The sequence below is a fragment of the Girardinichthys multiradiatus genome, chromosome 14 (genome assembly GCF_021462225.1).
Source record: "Girardinichthys multiradiatus isolate DD_20200921_A chromosome 14, DD_fGirMul_XY1, whole genome shotgun sequence".
Taxonomy (NCBI): Eukaryota; Metazoa; Chordata; class Actinopteri; order Cyprinodontiformes; family Goodeidae; genus Girardinichthys; species Girardinichthys multiradiatus.
This window is the reverse complement of record NC_061807.1, coordinates 3,720,192-3,742,716: the sequence shown is the minus strand read 5'-3', so window position 1 is coordinate 3,742,716 and position 22,525 is coordinate 3,720,192. Positions and strand designations below refer to the sequence as shown.

The 22,525-nt window shown below is 41.0% G+C and overlaps 3 protein-coding genes across 5 annotated transcripts in view; 2 read left to right on the top strand and 1 right to left on the bottom strand.

The window, feature by feature from the left end:
* Nucleotides 1–1,445: 1,445 nt before the first annotated feature.
* LOC124880510 (ladderlectin-like) lies at nt 1,446–7,891 on the bottom strand. 2 transcript variants are annotated; one of them, XM_047385660.1, is made up of 7 exons: nt 7,652–7,891; nt 4,671–4,791; nt 4,216–4,521; nt 2,769–2,860; nt 2,546–2,680; nt 2,148–2,253; nt 1,446–1,719 (listed from the first exon to the last, which is right to left on the bottom strand). In XM_047385660.1, exons 3-7 carry the CDS (start codon nt 4,499–4,501, stop codon nt 1,652–1,654), a joined length of 687 nt encoding a protein of 228 aa, XP_047241616.1. In that variant the 5' UTR covers nt 4,502–4,521; nt 4,671–4,791; nt 7,652–7,891; the 3' UTR covers nt 1,446–1,651. The 2 variants fall into 2 exon arrangements, with proteins under 2 accessions (XP_047241616.1, XP_047241617.1); XM_047385661.1 differs by lacking the exon at nt 4,671–4,791.
* Nucleotides 4,676–17,955, top strand: LOC124880508 (toll-like receptor 2 type-2). The gene is made up of 12 exons (XM_047385656.1): nt 4,676–6,625; nt 8,535–8,805; nt 8,888–9,044; nt 11,105–11,254; nt 11,351–11,557; nt 11,662–11,784; nt 13,658–13,808; nt 13,942–14,106; nt 14,186–14,365; nt 14,446–14,586; nt 14,670–15,172; nt 15,680–17,955. The coding sequence occupies exons 1-12, from the start codon at nt 6,461–6,463 to the stop codon at nt 16,071–16,073; spliced, it is 2,607 nt and encodes an 868-aa protein (XP_047241612.1). The 5' UTR covers nt 4,676–6,460; the 3' UTR covers nt 16,074–17,955.
* Nucleotides 17,956–20,424: 2,469 nt separating this feature from the next.
* LOC124880509 (toll-like receptor 2) overlaps nt 20,425–22,525 on the top strand; it is a 39,211-nt gene continuing 37,110 nt past the window's right edge. For both annotated transcript variants that reach the window (XM_047385657.1, XM_047385659.1), the window contains exons 1-5: nt 20,425–20,613; nt 20,694–20,850; nt 21,264–21,413; nt 22,074–22,274; nt 22,355–22,477. In XM_047385657.1, the coding sequence (XP_047241613.1) occupies nt 20,505–20,613; nt 20,694–20,850; nt 21,264–21,413; nt 22,074–22,274; nt 22,355–22,477 (740 nt within the window). In that variant the 5' untranslated portion in view covers nt 20,425–20,504. The remainder of the gene's footprint in view (nt 20,614–20,693; nt 20,851–21,263; nt 21,414–22,073; nt 22,275–22,354; nt 22,478–22,525) is intronic.

Genomic DNA, 22,525 nt, shown 5'->3' with positions numbered 1-22,525 from the left:
ACTCAGGAGCTTGTGGGCCCGTGTCCCACAACCGTTAGATGCATCCCTGTGTCAGAACACCTGAATCACATATTTTGGTCATTAGCAGGGTTCTGCTTAACTTGAGTGCATGAGAAGGTCTTTAGGTAAATTCACAAAGGTGTGTTGGACTTCAGACACATCGGCCCTCGAGGACTGCAGTTTGACTCCTCTGGTCTGTTGTGATTTCCATTAGTAAAGTTAGTAGAGTGAGTAGGGAACCAAAATTAGCTCTAGCCCAGGGGATCCACATCTTCTTAAATTGGCCATGTACAAAGCATTTCAGACTAAAATATTTTAGTCATCCTGCACTGAAAGGAGAATCAGGAAAGTTGTCCTTTAGCACATTAAATAGAAATCTGACAAAGCCACCAGGGAACAATATTCCCATGAACAGGAATCCCTGCATTGTCTCCAGCAATGTTTAGGTTGGAGGTACGTGGCAAAGTTCAACCACATAGATGGAAGGACCTGAGGTTTCCCAGCAGAACTCTACCAAAACCATCACCCTGCCACCGCTGGCCTGACTTCAACCCACAGGGTGTTCTGGTGTCATGTGTTCTTGAGGTAAGCATCTGTCCATCATCGTGATTTAACAGAAAGCATGATTCATTAAACCTGCTCATCTTCGTCCACTGATCTGGGGTCCAATTCTGATGCTCAGTTGTCTGTTGTTGGTTTTTCTGATGGAGGACAGGGATCACTATGGACACCTTACTGGTCTGTGGCATTATAGCCCAACACAGCTTTCTATCAGAACCAGCACTAACTTCCTCTTGGTTTGAGCCACAGTGGTCTGTTGGAGCGGGCCACAAAGGACATCCTTAGTTCCCCATGTGAGTCAACCACCCATGGTTCTGTCAATGGTTCACCACCATTCCCTCCTTGGACCACTACTGCAGACCAGGGACACCCCACATGCAGCTGCAGTTCAGTTACTCAACCTGTTAGGGATTAAACTTCAGCCAGGTTCTGTCCCAACTAAAGTTTGTCTTGTGACTTGAATTATGGGTAATGTGTGCAACAGTGCTGCAGGCCCGCTGCTCCACATTCCGGCTAATTAACCAACTAATATCAACTCGCTAAATCAGTGTTTTGGTTCAGAGCAGAACAGCCGTAAGGAACAATTCTCTGAGGGACTCGAAAACAACTGCTAAAGTTAGTTTTATTCTAGACTTTTGTTTTGGATTAACTGTAAAACATTTTTAATTGAGATAATCAAGATGTTCAATAATTTAAGAAGAATAATTTGAGCTTTTCTGGTAGAAATTATAAAAACTGCATCATATTTTACATTTTTGTTTAATGTTGTGTAAATAACTGGAAACTGTGGGATTTTAGCTCAATGTTATCATCGTGTTAGAACCTCATACCGGCTGGGTTGGAGGAAATGGGGAAGACCCCAGAAAGGATTCATGGACTTTTTGTTGGTTTTATTCCTTTGTTTTTATTAGACTTTTACATGCAGAAAGAAACTATCAACATGTGGTAAAAACGACAACTCTTTGATTAATAATGAATTTTGATCACATAAAAAAAAACATTTTTTGCAGGACCGCTACTGCGTGTGTAGGTCCACAGTTGGTAACATGGGTCGGGTTATTTTGTTCAGGTTCTATTCATGGAGATGTGTTCAGTTGTCCTTGGAACAAACAAAAGGCAGACTCTGGTTGCAGGGGCCAGTGGACCACTTCAGGGTATCTGAAAATCAAGCAAAGACAAGACGTTTTAAAGGATTTCAAGTCAACTTTCCCTGGACCTGGCCGGTCTACCAAAATTACTCCAAGAGCTCATCAACGACTCATCCAGGAGGCTCCGAACAAACCCAGAACAACATCTAAAGAACTGCAGTGTTTATGATTCCACAACAGAAAGAGCCTGATAAAAAATGGCATCCAAGGCCAAAAGCAATGCTGACCAAGAAGATAAGCTCGTGATGATCCCCCTGACCTCTGGGGAAACGTTCTGTGGACTGACGAGACAAAAGTGGAAATTTTTGGTAGCCATGCATCCTGCTATGTCTTATTTCAGAAAACGTTCATACTGACAGTTAAACATGGTGGTGGCAGTGTGATGGTCTGGTGTGTGTGTGTGTGTGTGTGTGTGTGTGTGTGTGTGGTAGACATTACAAAAATAGTTCATCTTCAGGCAGCGCTTGTCCTCCTTGTTGTGGTCGTCATCAAACCAGTTCTCATAGTAGAACTTGGAGCCGTCGGACCACATCCACAAATCAGGCTGTGGGATCAAAAATGCATGAATTCATAGAAACCACCGGGAAACGTAACTATACCGCACATCTGAAGTCACAACAGTTTGAACATTATCAGAGAGATGTGTAGAAGAAGGATGAATAGATTTGATTAAATTACCAAACAACCCCGTTAATGATCCCTTCTCCAACTTTATCAGGCAAAGAACCTTTTCATTTTTAGAAGCCATCACACAAAAGAATGATGTATCAATATGACTCAGATAGTGTTAATTGATAAGTTATTAGTGCTAAAAGATGTTTTAAAGATATTCTTACATGTATGGCATCGGTGCCTCCAATCCATGTTTCTGGGAAGTTGTGGGTGTCTCCTCTGGTCAAAGTCTGGATGAAGTGATTCTCCTCGTAACTGTGGACCGACGCCAGATTGGCCCCTTCAAACTGACAGTAAAACTGTAGAGAAAAACATGAGGCAGTTTCCAGAGATCCTATTTGTAACCTGTAGGAACTGCGGTTTTTCTCTGTATTTAGCTGCCCCCACCTCAGCTTCAGGCCATGTCTTTGGGGTCTCGATAAACAGGAAACACCGATAACCGAAACTGCTCCAGCCAAACGGGCAGTGCATGTCAGTTGCTGCAAAACAGAGACACACACAAACATTTTCAACATGAAGTAGTTCTAGTTCTGTTTAATGTAATTTTTTTAACTTATTTTAGTTTCCTGTTTTTGTGACTTCGTGCTCTTCCTTGCAGGGTTGTGGAGGGGCTGGTGTCTCCAGCGGTCATTGGGTGAGAGCCAAGACTGGTCACCAGTCCTTCACAGAGCAACACAGAGACCCACAACCCTGCATCCACACAACTACACCTAAGAGCAATTTTAAAAAGACCTGTTAATCTAACAGTCATGTTTGTGGACTGAGGGAGGAAGCCAGAGTACCAAGAGAGAACCAATGCATGCACAGGGAGAACATGCAAACTCCATGCTGAAAGACGCTATGTCGGGATTTGAACCTAGGATCTTTTTTGCGGCAAGGCATCCATTTGTTAGAGAACATTAGATAACAAACATCTCAGAGTATTGCACAACTAGAAACCCACTGAGACATGGCGGTCCACCTAAACTGACAGACAAGGAAAGCATGAACCAGAGAGGCAGCCTAGAGATTTTTGGTAACTCTGGATGAGCTGTAGTGATCCAAAGCTCAAGTGGGAAAATCCATCAATAAGACAAATATTAGTTGTGCACTCACTCCATAGACTTAGTCTTTATGGAAGAGCAGCAAGAAAACGCCAGGATGAAGCTAACTACAGGATCATTCTGGAAGAAAACCTGTGAGGGAGACTGGGGTGGAGGTTCACCTTCCAGCAGGACAATGACCCCAAACATACAGCCAGAGCTACAATAGAATGGTTTAGATCAAAGCATGTTCAGTGTCCAGACCTAAATCCATCCAGAGTCTGTGCCAAGACTTGAAAATTCATGTCCACAGATCTTCTCCATCGAATCTGACAGAGTCTGAACTATTTCGCAAAGAAAAATGGGCAAGATATTCAGTCTCTACATGTGCAAAGGTGTAAGCTGCCTCTCACCCAGTGGCTGCACCAGACCTCCCCAGAACTATGCAAGAAAGAGTGGGAATTGAAACTGGACGGGGAGACGGATGTGCAAAGCAGGTTAAGACATAGCCTAAAAGACTTATAGCTTAACAGCAGGGAAGGCCGTGAAGTCTTTCTTCAAAGACATGTAACTGCAGTAAACTTAAGATGAATTCTGCATCTCTACCACTTTAAAATGAGACAAAAAGTAGAACCAATTAGAGATGCTATTTGCTTCTTAAAAATGGAACTTGGATGTAAAATTTTGTGTCGGTACCCTAGAAGCAGCTCAGTCAGCAGAGTGTGCCAAATTTATTAGATTTGTTATAACAATTTGGAGAATTTATGAGCCAATTATCAAAATTATGGTGTTTTTAGGACAGAACCACTCACCGCAGTCAATCGGACTGACCCCAGTCGGGGTCTTTGTGTTGGGGATCTCCTCTCCGGTGATTATGTCGACGCACCAGCAGAATCCAGTCGAGCCGGAGCACTGCTGTGGGAGGAAGTTCCCGTCAACGTCGCACTGAGGGCAGTACGCTCCGGGGAAGATCATGCAGTGCAGGCGCTTGTAGTCGCAGAGACCCCCCATGCTCTTGGTGAGGGTCGAGTTAATTGGTACGGCTCGGCTCAGCGACAGAACGGAGCAAAGCGTGAGAAAAACACAGAGCAAGTCCATGGTGATGATGGTGCAAGAGCCTGAAAAACATAATATCAAGATGCATGAAGAAGGAAGCTGCACAACAATGCAAACTGTAAATGTGTTACTTTTAAACTAACTAAAGGGAACTGTAAATAACTTAAAAATGTAACTTCTCATAAATTTAAAAGACCCAATGTGAACTCACTTCCTTCTGGATGTGGCAAAGTGTTGGAGTCTCTGATGCTCCTCTGGCTTTTATTCTGCAGATTTCCATTGAAACGGTACGGTAGCTCCAGGCTCCAGTATCACAACAACAATGAACTTTTCTGCCTCCCATCGCATGGTATTGTTCATGGTGGTACAGTAATAAAAGAGCCATTGAGGATTAATGTTATCTTCGCCAGAAAGTCTAGGTTTGTATTTTTTTTAATATCATTTTCATACAGTTGTTTGGTGTCTGATTACGTCTCAGCTTCCGAGAAGGTCTCACCTCGTTTCACATTTTAGCTCTCAGTGTTCAGCTCTTATCTGATTGGACTAAGCTCTTGATTCTCAGTGTTTTGCTATTGTTGAAATCTGGGTTAGATGGAACCTTTTTGTCTCAAACAACGGGTAGATTATACAGTATCATATTGAACTTTAGTGTAGAATAAAACCCCTAAAGTCCTCTGTATCTGATCAAGAAAAAGGCCTCTCACTGGTATTGTAAGCACAAATCCTCTGGTGCATCTCAATAAATTACAATATCATTAAAGATTATCTGCAACAACAAAAACAAATCAAATTCAGACTCAAGTGAGAGGTTTTGCAGAAAAGGAAAACTATTTAAACCTGAACTTTCAAAATAAAGCTCACAGAAAAAAGCTCAGTTTGGCAAAGCTCACACCAGCTAAAATTAAATAGGAAACATGCTACCCAGATGCGGGTCTAAACAGCCGTACTTCAGCTGCTTCTGTTTGTGATCACTAAGGTGTAACATGACCACTCAGGCAAACCATGGAAAACACTGAGGGCTGCAATTTGGACAGGCTGCAGGCAACTGATTTACTGCGGCAAGTCCAAACAGAAGTGTAAGAGTCAATGCCAGAGGGCATAAAGGAATGAATGACTCCTTCTCAACATCGGACATAGTAGCCCTCCATTTACCAGTGATAAAAACAAGAATGAACAACCTTTTGACATATGGTTCCATAAAATAAATTGTGATCAAAAGTCAGCCTTGGCTTTTTAATGGTGGGTTAAAAAGCTAAATGCCTTTAGCATAGCAGTGACAGGAGATATTAACCGACAATATATAAGGTCACCAAAAAAGCACCAATAATACTGGGCCAAGAACAGAACCCTGTGGAGCTCCATGCTTAAAAGTAACTAAAGAGGATTTAAAGTAAAATTTTACAGCTTTGAAACACCTTAGTGATACATATGAAGCAAACCTATCCAGAACTATACCAGAGTTAGTAAAGACTTAAATCCAGGGTTAGTAAGACTACAGATTCAGCTGCATCCCTTCACAACAAGCCAGTAGAGGAGAGCTGATTCAGCAGAGTGAGCTCTTCACAGGTCGCACTGAATTTGGTTCAAAACATTTAAGTCATTGACTGAAGTTAAGTTTTCAATCTTGAAATTGAAAAGTTTTATTGGATTTTAAACATTGGAACCCTTAGATCCATATAAAGTTTTTTTTTTTTTTTTTTTTAAAGCAATCCGGGACCATGTTTAGTTTCCTGTTATTGAGGGCTTAAAAGCAGAAGCTATCCAGTCATGGTCCAGTGCCAGCGAAGATTTATACATGTGATGTAACAGCAACCCCAAGAGTTTATCACAGCCTGGTTCACTTCCTGACTGGTTCACCTCACTTTCACACTTGACCTGTTGCTAGTTGCATAGAATTTAACAGGTTTCCGTTGAAGTTTCCTGTTACAGAAACTAGTTTCATGTGATTTGGTAAAACTTATAGTTTAAGTTTGTTTTTTTCAAGCTTGCACACACCGGTGGATGTTTCCTCCCTCCTACTCACTACCCTTTTTCAGCCCTGGCTGCAGATGTCAGCCAACAGTTTTGACTTCCTCTTTGCGAAGCTATAAAATATTAACTCATTTGTTTGTCTCAATGAGTTTTAGATATTCACGTTTACTCCTTTATCAGGACTCCACTCCGGAGGTAAGACAACATAAATTTAAAGATAATGAAGGAAAACGTTAAAAATCAGGAACAGTGTTTATTGCATCTGAGAGTCTGGATTTCTAACCCAAGTGGAAGTCAGATAAAGCAGCTAAATACTACAAGAAAGATGTTTTAACAGTAGCTGGGATGGTTCTGTTATATGTGATAGCGATTAATTACAGTAGTATAGTTACATCAGATAATAATCATATACCAGCTTCTTTAATAAAATGCTTCTCAGTCTCCATCGGTTTAAAAATCTGTCAGAAGAATTGATATTCTTTAACCATTAAGCAAACATTATATTGTAATTTATTTAAAAGAAATTAGATTTTGTATATTTAACCATAATGTATTTTTGAAATGTAAAGAAGAATGATATTAACTATTAATTACACTAATCAATTCTGTGTAGATGAACAAAAACAAGAATCAAATATAAAATATCAAGCATGAACAAACAACTTAAAGGACAAACTGCTATTATCTAAATGCTCAAATTCTTCTGAGTTATGCTCATTAAAATCTAACTTTTATCAGGAGTCTACTGATCTCTCTCTGGATTTTAAATGAAAGGTTCTGGGCCTTTTGAGTTTACGGTTTTAGATAAATATGGATGAAAGATAATAAAAGATCCAAAGGATGAAAACCTTTGGGTCAGAACCACCAGTGCCAAACTGATAAGAGGATGAATGTCTTTGGTCCAGAATCAGTTTTCGGTTCATTTCTCTCTCTCTCTGTTGGGACCATCTTTAGACCTCAGCAGGTGATGCCCTACATTCACATCACCTCGCTCAGCTGACAGGGAAAACCTCAACACACTGGGGCTGTTTTGGCCTTAAGGTCATTCTGTGAATGGGAGGAAGCCGCTGGCCCGTCCAGCTCAAGTCGCTGGCTGTTTTCTTAGTTTGGATCACTCCAAAAGCACATCGGATACAAAAGGAGAACCCCTCTGAACAAAAATAACTAAAAGTGTGTGTAGAGCATAAAACTGTTAGCAGATTAGCAGAAAACATCACCCACTTTGGTGGAAGCAGCTGACTTTGTGTAAAAGGCTGGAGTTGAGGTACTCCGATACTACAGCGTTTATCCAAACATGTCACTGCAGTTAAGATTTATCCATCCATTTCCTCACAGTGTTCCCAGTTCTTCGCCAGCACACTCAGCTTTTAGTCAGGCAATTAGAAATCCATTAAAATGTTCAGAAGCATTCAGCTATTTCTGTTGAAGCCGAGGAAAATGCGCATGAAGGAGAACAGCATCAGAAAGTCAAAGCTGTTTAGCAGAAAGGGGAAGCAGAGAGGCAGAGAAACAGGACAGAGACACGTCTGTCCTCAGTTGATCCTCTGCTGTAGCTCATGTTTTCAGAAAGCAGCTCTTTGTGGAGCTCATATCCACTTTTCTGTAAGTTCAGTTTATCATGATATGAGGTGGCAATGCACACCTAATTACAGGAAACAAAGTCCATCCATTAGTTGTTTTATACCTATATGTTCCTCACAGGAATGTCGGGAAGGCTGATTTCCATCTGCAAAGATATGTTAAAAGACCAATTATTAGAATTTTTTACATCATTTTAATAGGATTTGGGGTCATCTATCAAGTTTCTAATGCTTTATTGAAGTCAAACTTATTCAGATGTCAGAGTTAGAGTCTGTGGCTGAAGAAACAAACTAAATATTTCACTGAAAATGTTCGATGTAAGCCCAGAGCTGAATCTGAATGAGAAGTCGGAAGAAAAACATATTTTTGAACAGATATTTTTAGTTACATTCTGCACACGTGCATAAAGGCTTCTTGAGACAAATAATAAAAATAATCTGAATTTCCTGTTTTATCAAATGACTTCCCAGATGTGACGGTTTCACTTCTTTGTTTTGTGCGGCTCAATAAATCTGCTCTACAGCTCTGCAGCATGAGACATCTGACTACTTGCTCCCTGACCTTCCTGTTGGCATCGCTGATCCGGGGTCAAATGTTAAACGGGGATGAGGGGAGGCCGTCCTGCAGTCGCTGCGACCTCCATCTCTCCTGTAACTGCTCCTACAGCGGGTTCACCAGCGTTCCCATGGTAACAGACCAAGCTCTGAGCCTTGACCTCTCCTTCAACAACATCACCATGGTGACCCAAGATGACCTGATGGGATTCTCCCGATTAAGGGCTTTGGATCTCCATGGTAACCAGTGTTTTTACTGAGTCTCACTGAATCAGCCTGTAGAACATGTCTGAATGCAGATGTGGATGTTTCTCTCCTGCAGGTAACAGATTAGCTGTGATGCATCCATCAGCGTTCGACCCTCTGTGGAGCCTGGAGGATCTGGATCTCTCTGACAACCAGCTGACGACCCTCAACCACAAGTGGTTCAGCAAGCTGGAGGTCCTGCAGCAGCTCAACCTGCTCGACAACCCATACAGGTGAGGAGCTCAGAGGCCTAATACGCTGATCCTGTGGTTCCTGGATCGGTTCGGGAGGAACATGCAGCAGGCGGTATCAGACCGCCGGCAGATGCTGTGGAGGGAGGAGGTGTTCCTCCAGGCGTGAGGGGCAGTCAGGAGGTGCAGCTGAACGGGAGCGCTTAGAGAAGCTCGGTGATAATTAGCTCCTTCTATCTTCCTCATAACTCTGAGGAGGAAGCTACGTCTCATCTACTCTGTCCTGCGCGCTCTCGCATGTCATGGAGCGCGCACTGTTGCACAGCGCCGCTCAGAGTATAATCAAGTCCCTGTGGTCAGAGGCAGGGGCGGACCGGGAGAAAAAGTGGCCCGGAGTTCCTGACAGACCTTCAACTGCTGGGCTGACGTTTTTATAACAAATACAGGCCTAGAAATATATATATATATACACTGTTACAGTGCTAATGCTTTTATTCTCAGACAGTCAATATAATTTACAGCAACTATATTTAGCTTATGAGGTAAAATATAAACAAGCCACAAAGTTTCTTTACTTTCAACAAAATAACTTCCAAACTTAACAACTTGGACCGGACAAAAGAGGGGAGGAAAAACTTTAAAGCTGCTGTTTTTGTACCGCTCCATGGTTCACTGTAGGAGTGACTTCTGCAGCAACGGACTCTTCACTGCTCCACCATCTATGATCTTCTCATCTTCAGTACATTTGGCTTTCAGAGGTGGAAAGAGTACAAAAACAATGAACTCAAGTAAAGTAAAGTTCCTTTGATAAAATGTTACTTAAATAAAAGTAAAAATTACCTCATTCAAGTTTTACTTTAAGTAATAGTTCTTTAGTTACTATTTTATGAGCAGGAAAAAGTCCCTCTGGTGTATTTCATAAAGGAAAAGAGGAGATATTGTTCCCAAACAGTTTCTAATTAAAGGAGCATCTTTATAAATGAAAAAGCGACACAAAAATAAAACATGTCAACATATGACATCATCAATATTTAGAGGTATCATGTGTAAACCTAATTTTTTTCTGTCAGCTGCTGTCTTTATGGTTCTCTGCAGCTGATCATCTCCCCCATCTCAGCATCCTTCTGTCACACCAAATCCTCTGTGTCCTTCACTACATCCATGAAGCTTCTCTGTAGTTCTCCTCTTCCTCAGAACCTAGCAGTTCGGATCTTCACCTCGTCCTTTGTCCAGTATATCCACTCTCTGGCCATGGCTTTTCTTCTTTTTCTTAGAGGTCAACTTTAACTGTATTTGATAGGTTTTTATAGCGCCCCTAGAGTTCGATTGATGTTACTCCATGTTGGTATCTGATTAATAGCCCAGCCATGGATCACTGCCATGTTTTTTATTTAGTTTAATTAAATGTTGATTTTTACTCCATAAAGGATGGGATTTCAAATATAACAGAGTAAAATACTTAAATCAGAACATACTCAAGTAAAATTAGAAGTTCAGCTTTTGTAAACTACTTAAAAAAATATTAATCACGTACAAATTCAGCTTAATTACAGTAACACAACTGAATGTAATTTGTTACTTTCCACCCCTGCTGGCTTTAGTACATTTTTAGCACAAGTCAGAGATTTGTTGCTGAACTTTCCTGGAGGGTTTTCTTTTTCTCATTCAACATTTCAGCACCACCTTTATGTTTCCTAGTTTGCTTTCGCTGCTCCATCTTCACGACTAATGCAGACTTATTTAAAGTTGCTTGTAGCATCAGTGACTGACAAGTAATGCTCGGCGGAGGAATACCACGACGGCCTAGAGACACAGCGCTGCTCTCTGTTGGATGGACAGACAAGCAGGACGATTTAACTTGTGGCTCTAAAAGGGACAATTAAGGCTTTTCTGATTGATGGCTGCTGAGTTACAAGCCCCTGTTGCTGATTTGTTTCCTCCTGAGGAGTTGTTGACCTTCATTGTCACCGTTCATAGAAGCAGACGAGAGATAAACATGAGGAAAATGTATAAATACAGACTGTAAATGGTATCTCAACCCCACTGCTGGGTAACAAATGAGCAAAAACATCCAACATTCATCTTCTTTTTGTCTCCTCCAGCCGTCTCAGCTCTCCTTCGTTGTTTTACGGACTCGTCAGACTGAGGAGGCTGATGTTTGGAGGTTCAGATCTGAAGGAGCTGAGGACAGGAGATCTGTTAGGAGTCACGGAGCTGGATGAGCTCACTGTGCACGCCAACAACCTGGCCAGGTGTTAACACGTTCATCCATTAACATGCACTGATGTGAAAACATACAATAAAAGCGTGAGGCTCTTCCGTCCATGACTTTGCTCTGTTCTCTGCAGGTATGACTCCGGAACATTAGGAGACATTTGGCCTCTGGGTCATGTTACCTTAAGCCTCCATGGTCCTTTTCTAACCAACGTGACCTTGGCTGCAGCTGTGCTCGCTGACATATCATATCCTGAGACTCAAATAACTCTAGATGACCTCCATCTGGTTGGGAATCAGTCTGTCGGGCCTTTCAGAGAGTCAGCCAAGAGGAGGATTAGGTTTCATTATTAAGTTCTTTTCTGCTTCTTTTGCCACAACACAAGAACTTCAGGCATTTATTTTTTGGCACTCTTCACAAATTTTCTTTGTTGTTGCTCTTCAGGCATCTTTCTTTTCGCAACTTTTCTGTGTCTGATCAGTCGATTGTCGACCTCCTGGTGGTGATAGATGGAGTCCCGATCTCCGTCATTTCCATGGAAGACGTCACGCTGACGGGTGAGGGGAGGTAGGGAGCCAAAACATGGCAATCACCTGCAATTATTTTAATACTTTATGGATGTAAGTCATTGCCTCCACCAATCAGTTAACAGAATAAACTAAATGTATCTGCAAGAAGTGCGTTTGCTCAGGGGCACGCTGCCTTTAACATAAAATATATAGTTTACAACATGCTTTGCTCTGGATGATCAAAATAAGGTGAAATCCGCTTTGAAACCTGTTAAAATCTGAAATCCTCACCTCTTTAAACCGTGGTATTCTTGGTGTTCTCAAGTAATATAACAACAGTGGTCGTACTGCATGATGACAGATAATTTCTGATTAATCAGATCAGATGAGAAAACTAATCAACGGGTCGCAGCAGCATAATATTTAGCATACAGCAAGACTGACATCTGCTAATTTTAAATTTGATGTAGTCCAGAGAGCGAACTACAGGATATTCATCATCCAAGTACATGGATAAAATGTTTGTAGTTTTCATTATACACAAGGTCTCATTGTCATGGCGACTATGTTTAATCTAGCAGACTGCATCACCAGAACATTGTCATCTACAAGGCAATCACACCTACAGGCCAATTTACCCAGAAACAAGCTGGAGGTTCTAAAGGCGTATTCCTACTTTCTGCTCCTAAGGCTGATGCTGGACCTGGAAAGACGGCGTTTAAGTACGCTGCTCCCATGCATGGAAGGAAACATAAGGTTCCTTAAATGTTTGGGACCTTGTTACTTCAGACATGCACTTTTTACACTTAGGTCCAAAAGCTGTACCTCCTATAAAAGTGTAATAAAAACGGAATATTTATATTTTTTCACTTTCACTGTATCAAATGTTTTCAACAACTTCAGACCTATGCATCAATATAAAGTTTGTCATATTTTTTAAATTCTCTTCTATATTTCTTGAAGGGGGAAAACACAACATATTCTATATTTTCCAATCATTAAAATTTTGGATATGAGTGTTACAGCCTTGGTCACAAATTGATAGGAATATTGATTTCAATGCATTACTATTGTTGGAGCAATGAGAGTTTTATGCAAGAACGTACACTTTCTACCCTTCGGTCCGTAACCCGAAAAGGTCCTGGCTGAGGTTCCTTCACAAACCCACAGGGTTGTCGTGCATTTTGAAAGGTTAGAGAACCATGTCCCCCGTTGAGACTACATGTGAAGGAGCGATAATGCCTGTGGTCATTTAAGGGGGATTATCACACTGAAAACCAGCTGTCCCTGTATTTTGAAGGAAGAGGCTTAGATTGAGTTGATATTCTGGGGGAAGGTATTATGAAATGCCAGGATTTCAGCGCAACAAAAATATGTGGTTTAATGGGAGTCAATGGGACCAAATCGGTACCGAAGGAAAAGCGTGAATGCAAAATTCATGGCTCTTATTTTACATATAGTGCAAACAAAAGGATAAATAAATTTAGAAAATAAAACTAAAGATCAAATCCTGGCCAAGTTTAATAGAACTGACTTTTAAGCAGACTGAGACATTGACATAAAAAAAGAAACAATAAGCAGAAAGTACGTTTGGTTCACCAAGGTGCCTCGAGGGATAAATATAAAATTTAGGAGCATCCACATTTGGATACAGGTGCTTTTGCAACATTTTAGGATGTATTAATCTTTTAGACCTTTATGCTGTTGTTAGTCTTGCAGCTTCGCCTTCCCAGTTGTCCATCCTTGTAGTTAAAATACTAATGTAGATTTAAGGAAGCTTTTCTACTGTGGATACATTCAAAACATTACTCTTGTGACTTAAAAGAATTTTATCTGCAGGATTTCTGCTTAATCTTGAATAGTTGAAATTCAGCCTCTGCCCTGACGTAAAGGTATTGCTGTTTTATGACCAGTTCACTTGTCTCTGGCAGGTGGGAGAAAGCCAGTTGGACCGATCACAAAAGCATCGACGAATTCTTTCTCCGAAATGTTGTGGTGCTAGACGTCTTCAAGTTCACCTCATTCCTACAGCTAAATTTTCTTCTGCATTACCCAAGGAAGGTGTCCGTCATAAATGCTGGGGTAAATGTGTGCTGATAGCAAGCGCTGCTAACCTTAAGTCTTAACAAAGCCAAAGACAGTCAGAGGAAATCGTTCTGTGCTGAAAACTGCCAGAAATGTCATTCTTTGGGGTTAAAGTTCTCTTTACCTTCAGGTGTTTGTGATGCCCTGTGCAACATCCAGACTGCTGGTAAATCTGCAGTACCTAGACTTGTCCAACAATCTGCTGACCGACCTGACTATGGCAGAATCGCTTTGTCATGGAGAGAAAACACTGAAGGAACTCAGAGTCTTAAACATCAGTGGAAACCCTCTAAAGGTGTCAGCATGAAGTAAAATCTCAGTAAATGCCAAGCATCGAAATTCACCGGTTTCAAGGTTTGTCCACTTCTGTCCAGTCTTTTTCCATGATTAGAAGAATGGTAGCCAGGCTCCTGAAACTGACCCACCTGGACATCAGCAGAACTGGCTACAACTCAATGCCCTCAAGTTGCTCCTGGCCGTCTACATTGAAATACCTCAACATCTCCAGAGCTAAGCTAACCACCACCACTCCCTGTCTACCAGCATCACTTGAGGTAAAGAGATTGAATGTGGAAGAAACAAAACCAACAAATATCAAATAAATGCTACATCTTTTGTGCATAACTATTTACAGGTGCTAGATCTGAGCTACAATGATCTCAAAGGCTTCTCCGAGTTCTTACCTTTACTGAGAGAACTGTACCTCTCTGGGAACAAGTTCCTAGAGTTACCTGGTGGACAGTTCTTTCCCAGACTACAAACTCTTACAATGCAGGTAAGAAAGAATCCTACATTTTTCAATGAAGTCAAATCTGCATTCTCCATTTTTTGACACCTGCAGATTTTTTTTCTTTTCAGTTTAACACCCTGAGCATGTTCGGCCTTTCAGACCTCCACTCGTACAGACGACTCGAGAACCTCCAGGCAGGTTACAACAAGTATGTCTGCGGCTGTGATTTTGTTAACTTTCTACAGTCACAACTAAAGGGAGGCGGAGATGTCAAGTTAACAGACAGAGAGGACAGCTACACCTGCAACTCCCCTCTCCACCTGCTGGGTGAGGCAGTGAGTCAGGTCCACCTCTCGGTCGTTGTTTGCCACCCGGTTTTGTTCATCTCTGTGAGCTGCGGGGTCGCCCTTTTGATCGGGGTACTGATATGTGTTCTGCTGTGGCGACTCCACGCCTTCTGGTACCTAAAGATGACTTGGGCCTGGCTCAAGGCCAAGCGAAGTTCCCAGAAACCACGAAAAGATATTCTGGAGTCGGAAGTGTTGCAGTCCTTCGATGCTTTTGTTTCCTACAGTGAAAGAGATGCCGGCTGGGTAGAAAACTTCTTGGTACCGGAGCTGGAGGAACCAAGGTGAATATTTTTTCACTTTAGCCTCTTTTGCTCTGATGCTTTCTTGACTGGTGGTCGGATCACATGAATTACCAGGTGGATATTTTAAATTTCCAGTCCGCCATAGTAACATGTGTTTGGGAATGATTGGTTTATGGTTCAGTTTAAATTAGACCGGAAACATTTTAGTCCTACTGGAAATGTTGTGTTTTATGACCACAGCAGCCATGGAGGGTTTTCACATCTGTGTCTGTAAAAACCTTCAAAATTTCAAGTCACAATTCCAGTTTCAGAGGTTGTTTCCTTTTTTAAACTCAAGGTTTGATAATAATGAGTTTTAGATATGTCTGGAGCTAAAAACCACAAAAATCGTTTTATTACCTCATCATGTAGTTGAACTAATAAATATGCCTGTCATGTATGCATTGTTAGTAATGAAAATATAAACTTCTTAGATCAAGCTGCATTTAAAACAAAGGACAGTAGAAAGTGGATCCATAATTTGGTTTCCTGTTTGTTTGCCACCAGAGAGGATGGTTCCAGGAGTCCCGGGTCCTCGCGGCCATTGTCCTTGTGCCTCCACAAGCGGGACTTCCTTCCTGGACACTGGATCATGGATAACATTATGAGCGCCATCGAGCACAGCCGACATACTGTCTTCATCCTCTCTGAGAACTTCCTCCAGTCCGACTGGTGCCGCTATGAACTGGACTTCTCCCACTTCTGGCTGTTCGACGCCGGCGGAGACGCTGCCATCTTGATCCTGCTGGAGCCGCTCTCCAAAGACAACGTCCCCAAACGTTTCTGCAAACTCCGCAAACTCATGAGCTCCACCACCTACCTGGAGTGGCCTCAGGAGGAGGAGAGGAGGCCGGAGTTCTGGAGGAGTCTACGCAACGCTCTGAGAGGAGACGATGACTGAAAGTGAAAGAGTCGGGAAGGATAGAGGAAGGAAAAGACATCAAATAAAATGGATGTGGATTCAAACAAAGAAAAAGAAAAAGAAAAGGGAAAAAATATGGACAAATAGAAAAAATTACATGATTAGTTTACAAAAAAATGTTGATTTCTTTTGAATAAACTGTCCAGAGCCCCTATGCTGCAACTATTTATGTCACCTCACTGACTACTTAGAAATGTCAAACAGTATTTCTATCATGTGAGTAGAAGTGGAGGTGGTGGAAGAATATAAATATCTTATTGTTCAACTGGACAACAGACTGGACTGGAGAAGCAACAGTGAAGCCGTCTGCAAGATTCTGCAGAACTTCTATAGGCCTGTAGTGGAGAGAGCAATCTCCTGTGCCATCAAAGAAGGCTGGTTCTGTTCTGGTTCTGTTCTGGGGTTGTTCTGGAACCTCTGGAGATGATTGTTAAAAGAAGGATGTTTCATAAAATGTGTGTTCAGTCAGATGCTTCTTCAGATCCACTGTAATACTGACCCCTACAGGAGATCCTTCCTGCTCACAGCCATCAACTATCTGCAACAACCCTTTAAAGAAACTTGGACAATATAACATTTCATTTTAATTTAGGATTAATTAAGTGAGAAAGATCAGTTAGAAAAGCGCTATCTCCCCAGCTAACAGTACAGCTAACAGTATGCTGAAGGGATTTCATGGTGTTTAGCTTCAGTGTGTTGTTTTCTTTCACTGACAGTAATTTAAACTGGCCACTGGGTGGAGCTGTGGACTTCTAATTTGGGTCAGACTCTGAACCCAGAACAATGGTTTAACTAGGACCAATGCAGAATGTAAAAAATTCTATTTTAGAAAAAAATACCATAATTAAGTCTTTGGTTTTGCAAAAACAGATCCAGTGTAACGTTTGGTTTTGTACGATTTTAATTTATGTCCTTAAATCTTTTTAAGTAAATACCCCTAATCCTGATCTGTAAAGGCTAAAATATGTTTGATGAAAATATTTATTTTCATTTATTTGAAAAAAACAACTTTGACAAAAACTAGGCAAAAAAAAAAAAACCATCCTCACCTTGTATCTGTGAACGAACCAAAGTAGAAGACGGTAAAGCAAGGCAGTGTTTGTGTATTTACGTAAATTAACCCTAAAAATCTAAGCGTATTACTTACATATCATGAATATTCATAAAATAATCCAATTAGAGAGTGAGCAGTCACCTGTAAACTATCAGCCCCCTCAAAGCGTGTGGATATTAGATCATACAGGTCTTCACTGCTGCAGTAAATTAACAGAAACCTGAAATGTTTTCCCTCCTGCTAATGAACAGAAGTAGGTGGGTCCTTAAGGTGGCATCATTACCAGCCATTCTTGCATTGCCTTGGTGTGGACTGCTTTAGTTAGTATCCACAGCTACTCACTTGCTGTTATATTCTACTTGAAACAGTAAAACAATCTGATCTAGCGCCCTCTACTGGACGATAGTCCTCATTACATGAATGCATATTCTGACATATTGAACTGAGTCATTTGTATGTGTGACATATTATTTCAGGCTGTTTTTTTCCCATTTATTCCACCTAGGTGGTGAATAAATAAACCTTGAATGTTGATCTTGATATCCACCTTTAGATCTTTATTCATATACAGTTACACCCCTAGAATATAAAGGTGTTTGGGTCTATAGAGCAGATTTGTTAAAGAAATGTTTTTTATGTCTGTGAGCTGCCTTTCTGGTTTATTGAAATTTATGAGGATATGTTTAGAAAATGTATTCATTTGTTTGATGTTTTCTTTGCTAAATCCCCTGTATATCTATTCGCTCTCTTGGTGTTAAACCATTTCTGTGTTTGTTTTAAATAATTGATATAAAATACTAATTTCAACTCACAGTCTTTATCTGAAAACGTTGAAGGCTCTCACAGCTATACATGCTGATACATTTAGCCTAATTTCTTTGTTTTACATCTTTTTAGATTTTAGTGATTAGAGTGACCAGTCCAGTGTTTCAGGTTTGAACTTGTTATGCATGAGGGTTTCACAGACGTACATCCAGAAATATGTTTCCATGCTCACTGAGGCATCGATGTGTTTGAGGTCCCCCAGTATGAACTTCAAACATATTCCTGATTTGTTAAATGATGGGACATAAAATCCAACACACTGGTGCGCTCCTTCACAGTGTTAGTTTTCCACAGCTCAGAACTAAACACTAGGCAACATCTAATCAACTAACAATACCAAGCATGATCCTCAGACAATATGGCCTAAAGACTGGAGAAACTGAAATATTCCTTTGTTTAAATTGCACCACAGATTTTATTTTTCATTTTCTACAACACAACAAGACAATAACAGATTTAAAAGACCTCAATTATAACTAGTTTGTTGTATTTATTATATGTATTTTACTCTTGCCTAAGGAGCACATGATATAATACTGCTGTGATTATTGTGTGAGACTTTGGACATGGCACCACTACGCCGCGTCAAGTTTTCATCCTTAAGTCCAAAGGTACCTGAAAAACCGAGCAACTGTTCCCTCAGTTTTAATCAGCGGGGGGTCAAACTTCGGTTTCTGCTCCCCAGTTTTTGACCCAAAGAAATCTCTTCACTACCTGCAGTCTGACAAATATTGCTCGCAAGAAAAAAATAATGTTAGGAAAACCATACTTGTAATGTTTTAAATCATTATTCATAATATTACCATAAAGACATCTGTCCATGCTTTTTAAAGCAGGTCTTTTTTACGACCAAACATTTATCCTTTAGACCTGTGAAGTAGTCCATGTTCTAAGTTTTGGCCTCCTCTGTGATTGTTTGACCCCCCTGATATAAGGTACAAGCCCAATATCAATGAAGTTGTAACTTGTATTTACATAATCTACACACACATGAAACATCTCTGCTACCCACTTCCTCCATTCAGTGCACGCTTGAACTTGTAGTTCCTCTCTAAGACGGAGAACACCTTTTTATTCTCTTTCGCAGTTTTTCTTGTCCTTACGTTTCAGCTCAGCAGGTACTAAGGTAAGAACTTACAAAGCACTCAATGTAAATTTTGCTCTTTCAACATGCTTGTACCTTAACATTTATTTTTTTGGTTTTTGTAGCTGTATTCTTTGGTTCTATAACTGCTACTTGAAATGAGAGATTTTGTATTAGATAAAGAATAAAAACAGGAAATGTTTAAAAAGGGAATTATTTCCAGTCACAGAGCTGCATTGTGAATTCAACACACTATTCAAACCATCAAGATAGAAAGTGAAGATAGATGAATATTAGGCCCCAATGCTTTAAGGTTAAGTTTTCATGAATCCCTGAACTTACATCCGTTCTGCATGGAGTCAACCCACTTCAGGCACCTGTTAACAAGTAGCCCAGCCCAGGACTACCTTCCACTGTTCCTCTGCATTTCTTGGTTGTGCTCAGACACGGTATCTATAGATCACCATGGAGCTGATCATTGACTGTTGTGATTTTAACTCCATCAAATCAAATAGTAGTTTTTTTTTTCATTGTTTTTTTTGCTCCACACCTTTCAGGTTATAAAACATTTTAAAGCGTCTGAGCAGCCTATCATTTCCAGCACTTCTTTATGTGTTTCCCTTTTCTAGTCCTCTGAACCAAAGTACGCTGTGTTCATAAATAATGCCTGAAACGACCATTTTACTCATATTTTCAGATGAATACATTTTAACCAGCAAGTGCAACATATACTTTCTTTATTGGGTATGTTTTACAAAGCCATAACTTCAGCAGTTCAATAATAATGTTGATCCTGGTTTGTAGTGGACTTTGCAGTTCAACTTTGCGTTGCTCTGCTGGGCAGCAGACCTTGGTTCTTTCAGGGTGGTGCCTGCAAACAGTCAGACGTTCCTGACATCTTATGTCCAAGCCTTTTTTACAAACGTCACATTTAAACTGGATAATTATTTTAATTGTTTTCCGTTTTTAATAATTACAGTAGTCAACTTTAAACTATAGTTGAAGCACATAATTTAAGATATTTTCTGATTTTTCTGCAATGAACTGATCCTAAGTCATTTAAATCCAATAAAACCTCAAGTAAAGTTCCCTTTTAACAGCTACAGTCTGCGTGATGCAGTTAAGGTCGACAGTGGAGACAAGATGAGTTTATTTCCTCATAAAATGAGGAAATACTTCCTTCCTGCCTTTTACTTCTCTACGCCAGTCAGGTCATTCAAGCTGCAGGAAAAAGGTTCTGACTCACTTTCCTGCTTCTGCAGTTCATCCACTGAAACACTCAACTTTTCCTTACAGAATGAAACATCTAACGATACTCACCGTGCTCCTCTTCCTCTCTCTGATGCGGGGTCAGATGGTAAACGGGGATGAGGGGAGGCCGTCCTGCAGTCGCTGCGACCTCCATCTCTCCTGTAACTGCTCCTATAGAGGATTCACCAGCGTTCCCATGGTAACAGACCAAGCTCTGAGCCTCGATCTTTCCTTCAACAACATCACCATGGTGACCCAAGATGACCTGATTGGACACTCACAGCTGAGGGTTCTGGATCTCCACGGTAACCATGATGGGATTTAAGGCATCCAAACTGAAATAACCAGTAAAATGTGTCTGAATGCAGGCCTCTCTGTCCTGCAGGTAACAGATTAGCTGTGATCCATCCAGCAGCGTTCGACTCTCTGTGGAACCTGGAGGATCTGGATCTCTCTGACAACCAGCTGACCATCCTCAACCACAGGTGGTTCAACAAGCTGGAAGTTCTGCAGCACCTCAACCTGCTCGACAACCCGTACAGGTGAGGAGCTCAGGTTACACCTCATTGCAGAAGCATTTATAGCATTTAAATTTGTAATCCTGTGTGTGAGAGATCAACACAAAGTGGGGCAAAAATGCTAATAAGATTTCTTGTAAATACAAATCTAAGAGATGTAGCGAGCATTAGTCTTCAACCCCTCTGAATCAATACCTTAGGGAGCAAGACTGGATGGAGAGCATGTGTGAAAATTTATTTAAAAGCCTCACCATGGGTTCTTAGTTGGATGAAGGTCTAGACTTTGACTGGGCCATTCTAAGGCATGACTATATTTAGGGTTGATGTCCTGCTGGAAGGTGAAACTTCACGCCATTATTGAGTGTTTTTTGTAGCCCTAAATGTGAATACAGACCAGTTAGAAGATGATGATTTATGTCCTTCTTGGTCTCTTCAAGCCGTCTCGGTTCCCCTCCATTGTTTCTTGGACTCATCAGACTGAGAACGCTGAGGTTTGGAGGTCCAGATCTGAAGGAGTTGAGGAGAGAAGATCTATCAGGAGTAACCCACCTCGACGAGCTCACAGTGCATGCCAACAACCTGACCAGGTATCCAGTCCTCATTTCTCTTTATTTTCCTTATTAGCACCCAGATATTTTGTTATCCAATAAAGTGCTCTTAATGAATAGTTCTCCAAACCTTCTGAAGACCTTTATGAGTTTTCAATGAACTTTACTGCGTTTTTACTCTGTGGAAAGGATTTCTGTGACTCTAGTGGCTTTTATTTGGCAGTTCTGCAGACAGGAAAGAGGGCAGAGAGGATAGGGGAACACTTGCAGAAAACGGCCCAGGTCAATAGCATAAACAAAGGACAGCTACATTGAAGACTTCACCAAAAAGCTGTATTTCTAGAGAAAACTAGCAGATTGCATCAAGTCTTTCCTGCAGTCGTTCATCCTGAGCAAGCATGTGGTGACAGTGTAGCAAAATGACACAATTTTAACAGTTTAAAAAGCCAATATTGGCACCAATATTTCCCAGAAAATATCCAGAAGAAGGTAAGGACAACATTTTTTATTATTATTTGAAAAAGTAACAAATGTAGAAAGAAACTCTTAATTTAAAAAAACTTACAAATTCCAGCAAAATGCCAATAAATAAATGCTGGACAGTTTAATCATGGAAGAAAATAAAAGATCAAACCTTTATAGATCAATCCACTGTGGTTTTCCATCTTTCTCTTACTATTGACTGTCTGTTCTCTGCAGGTACGATTCTGGTACCTTTGGAGACATTTGGCCTCTGGGTCATGTCAGCCTAAGCCTTTACGGCCCATTTTTATCAAACACCGCGATGGCTGCAGTTCTGCTCGATGATGTGTGTTACCCTGAGACTCAGATCACTCTGGTGGACCTCCACTTGCCGCATTTGTCTGTTCAGCTGTTCAAAGACACATTCAGGAGAATCAGGTTTGACAGTAATCTAACAAAAAAAGAAAGCTCTATTCAAAGAAACAAGCTGATGATTCTCCTGTGGTTCCTCTCTTCAGAAATCTGTCTATCCGTAACCTTTCTCTGTCTGATGAAGCAACCGTCTCCTTCCTGGCGCTGTTCAATGGAAACCCGCTGAGATCCCTCTCCATAGTGGGTCTAACTATGACAGGCGAGGGAAGGTGGGAAATCAACCTGTCGGTATGAGCTGTTGATCACTGCCCAGAAGT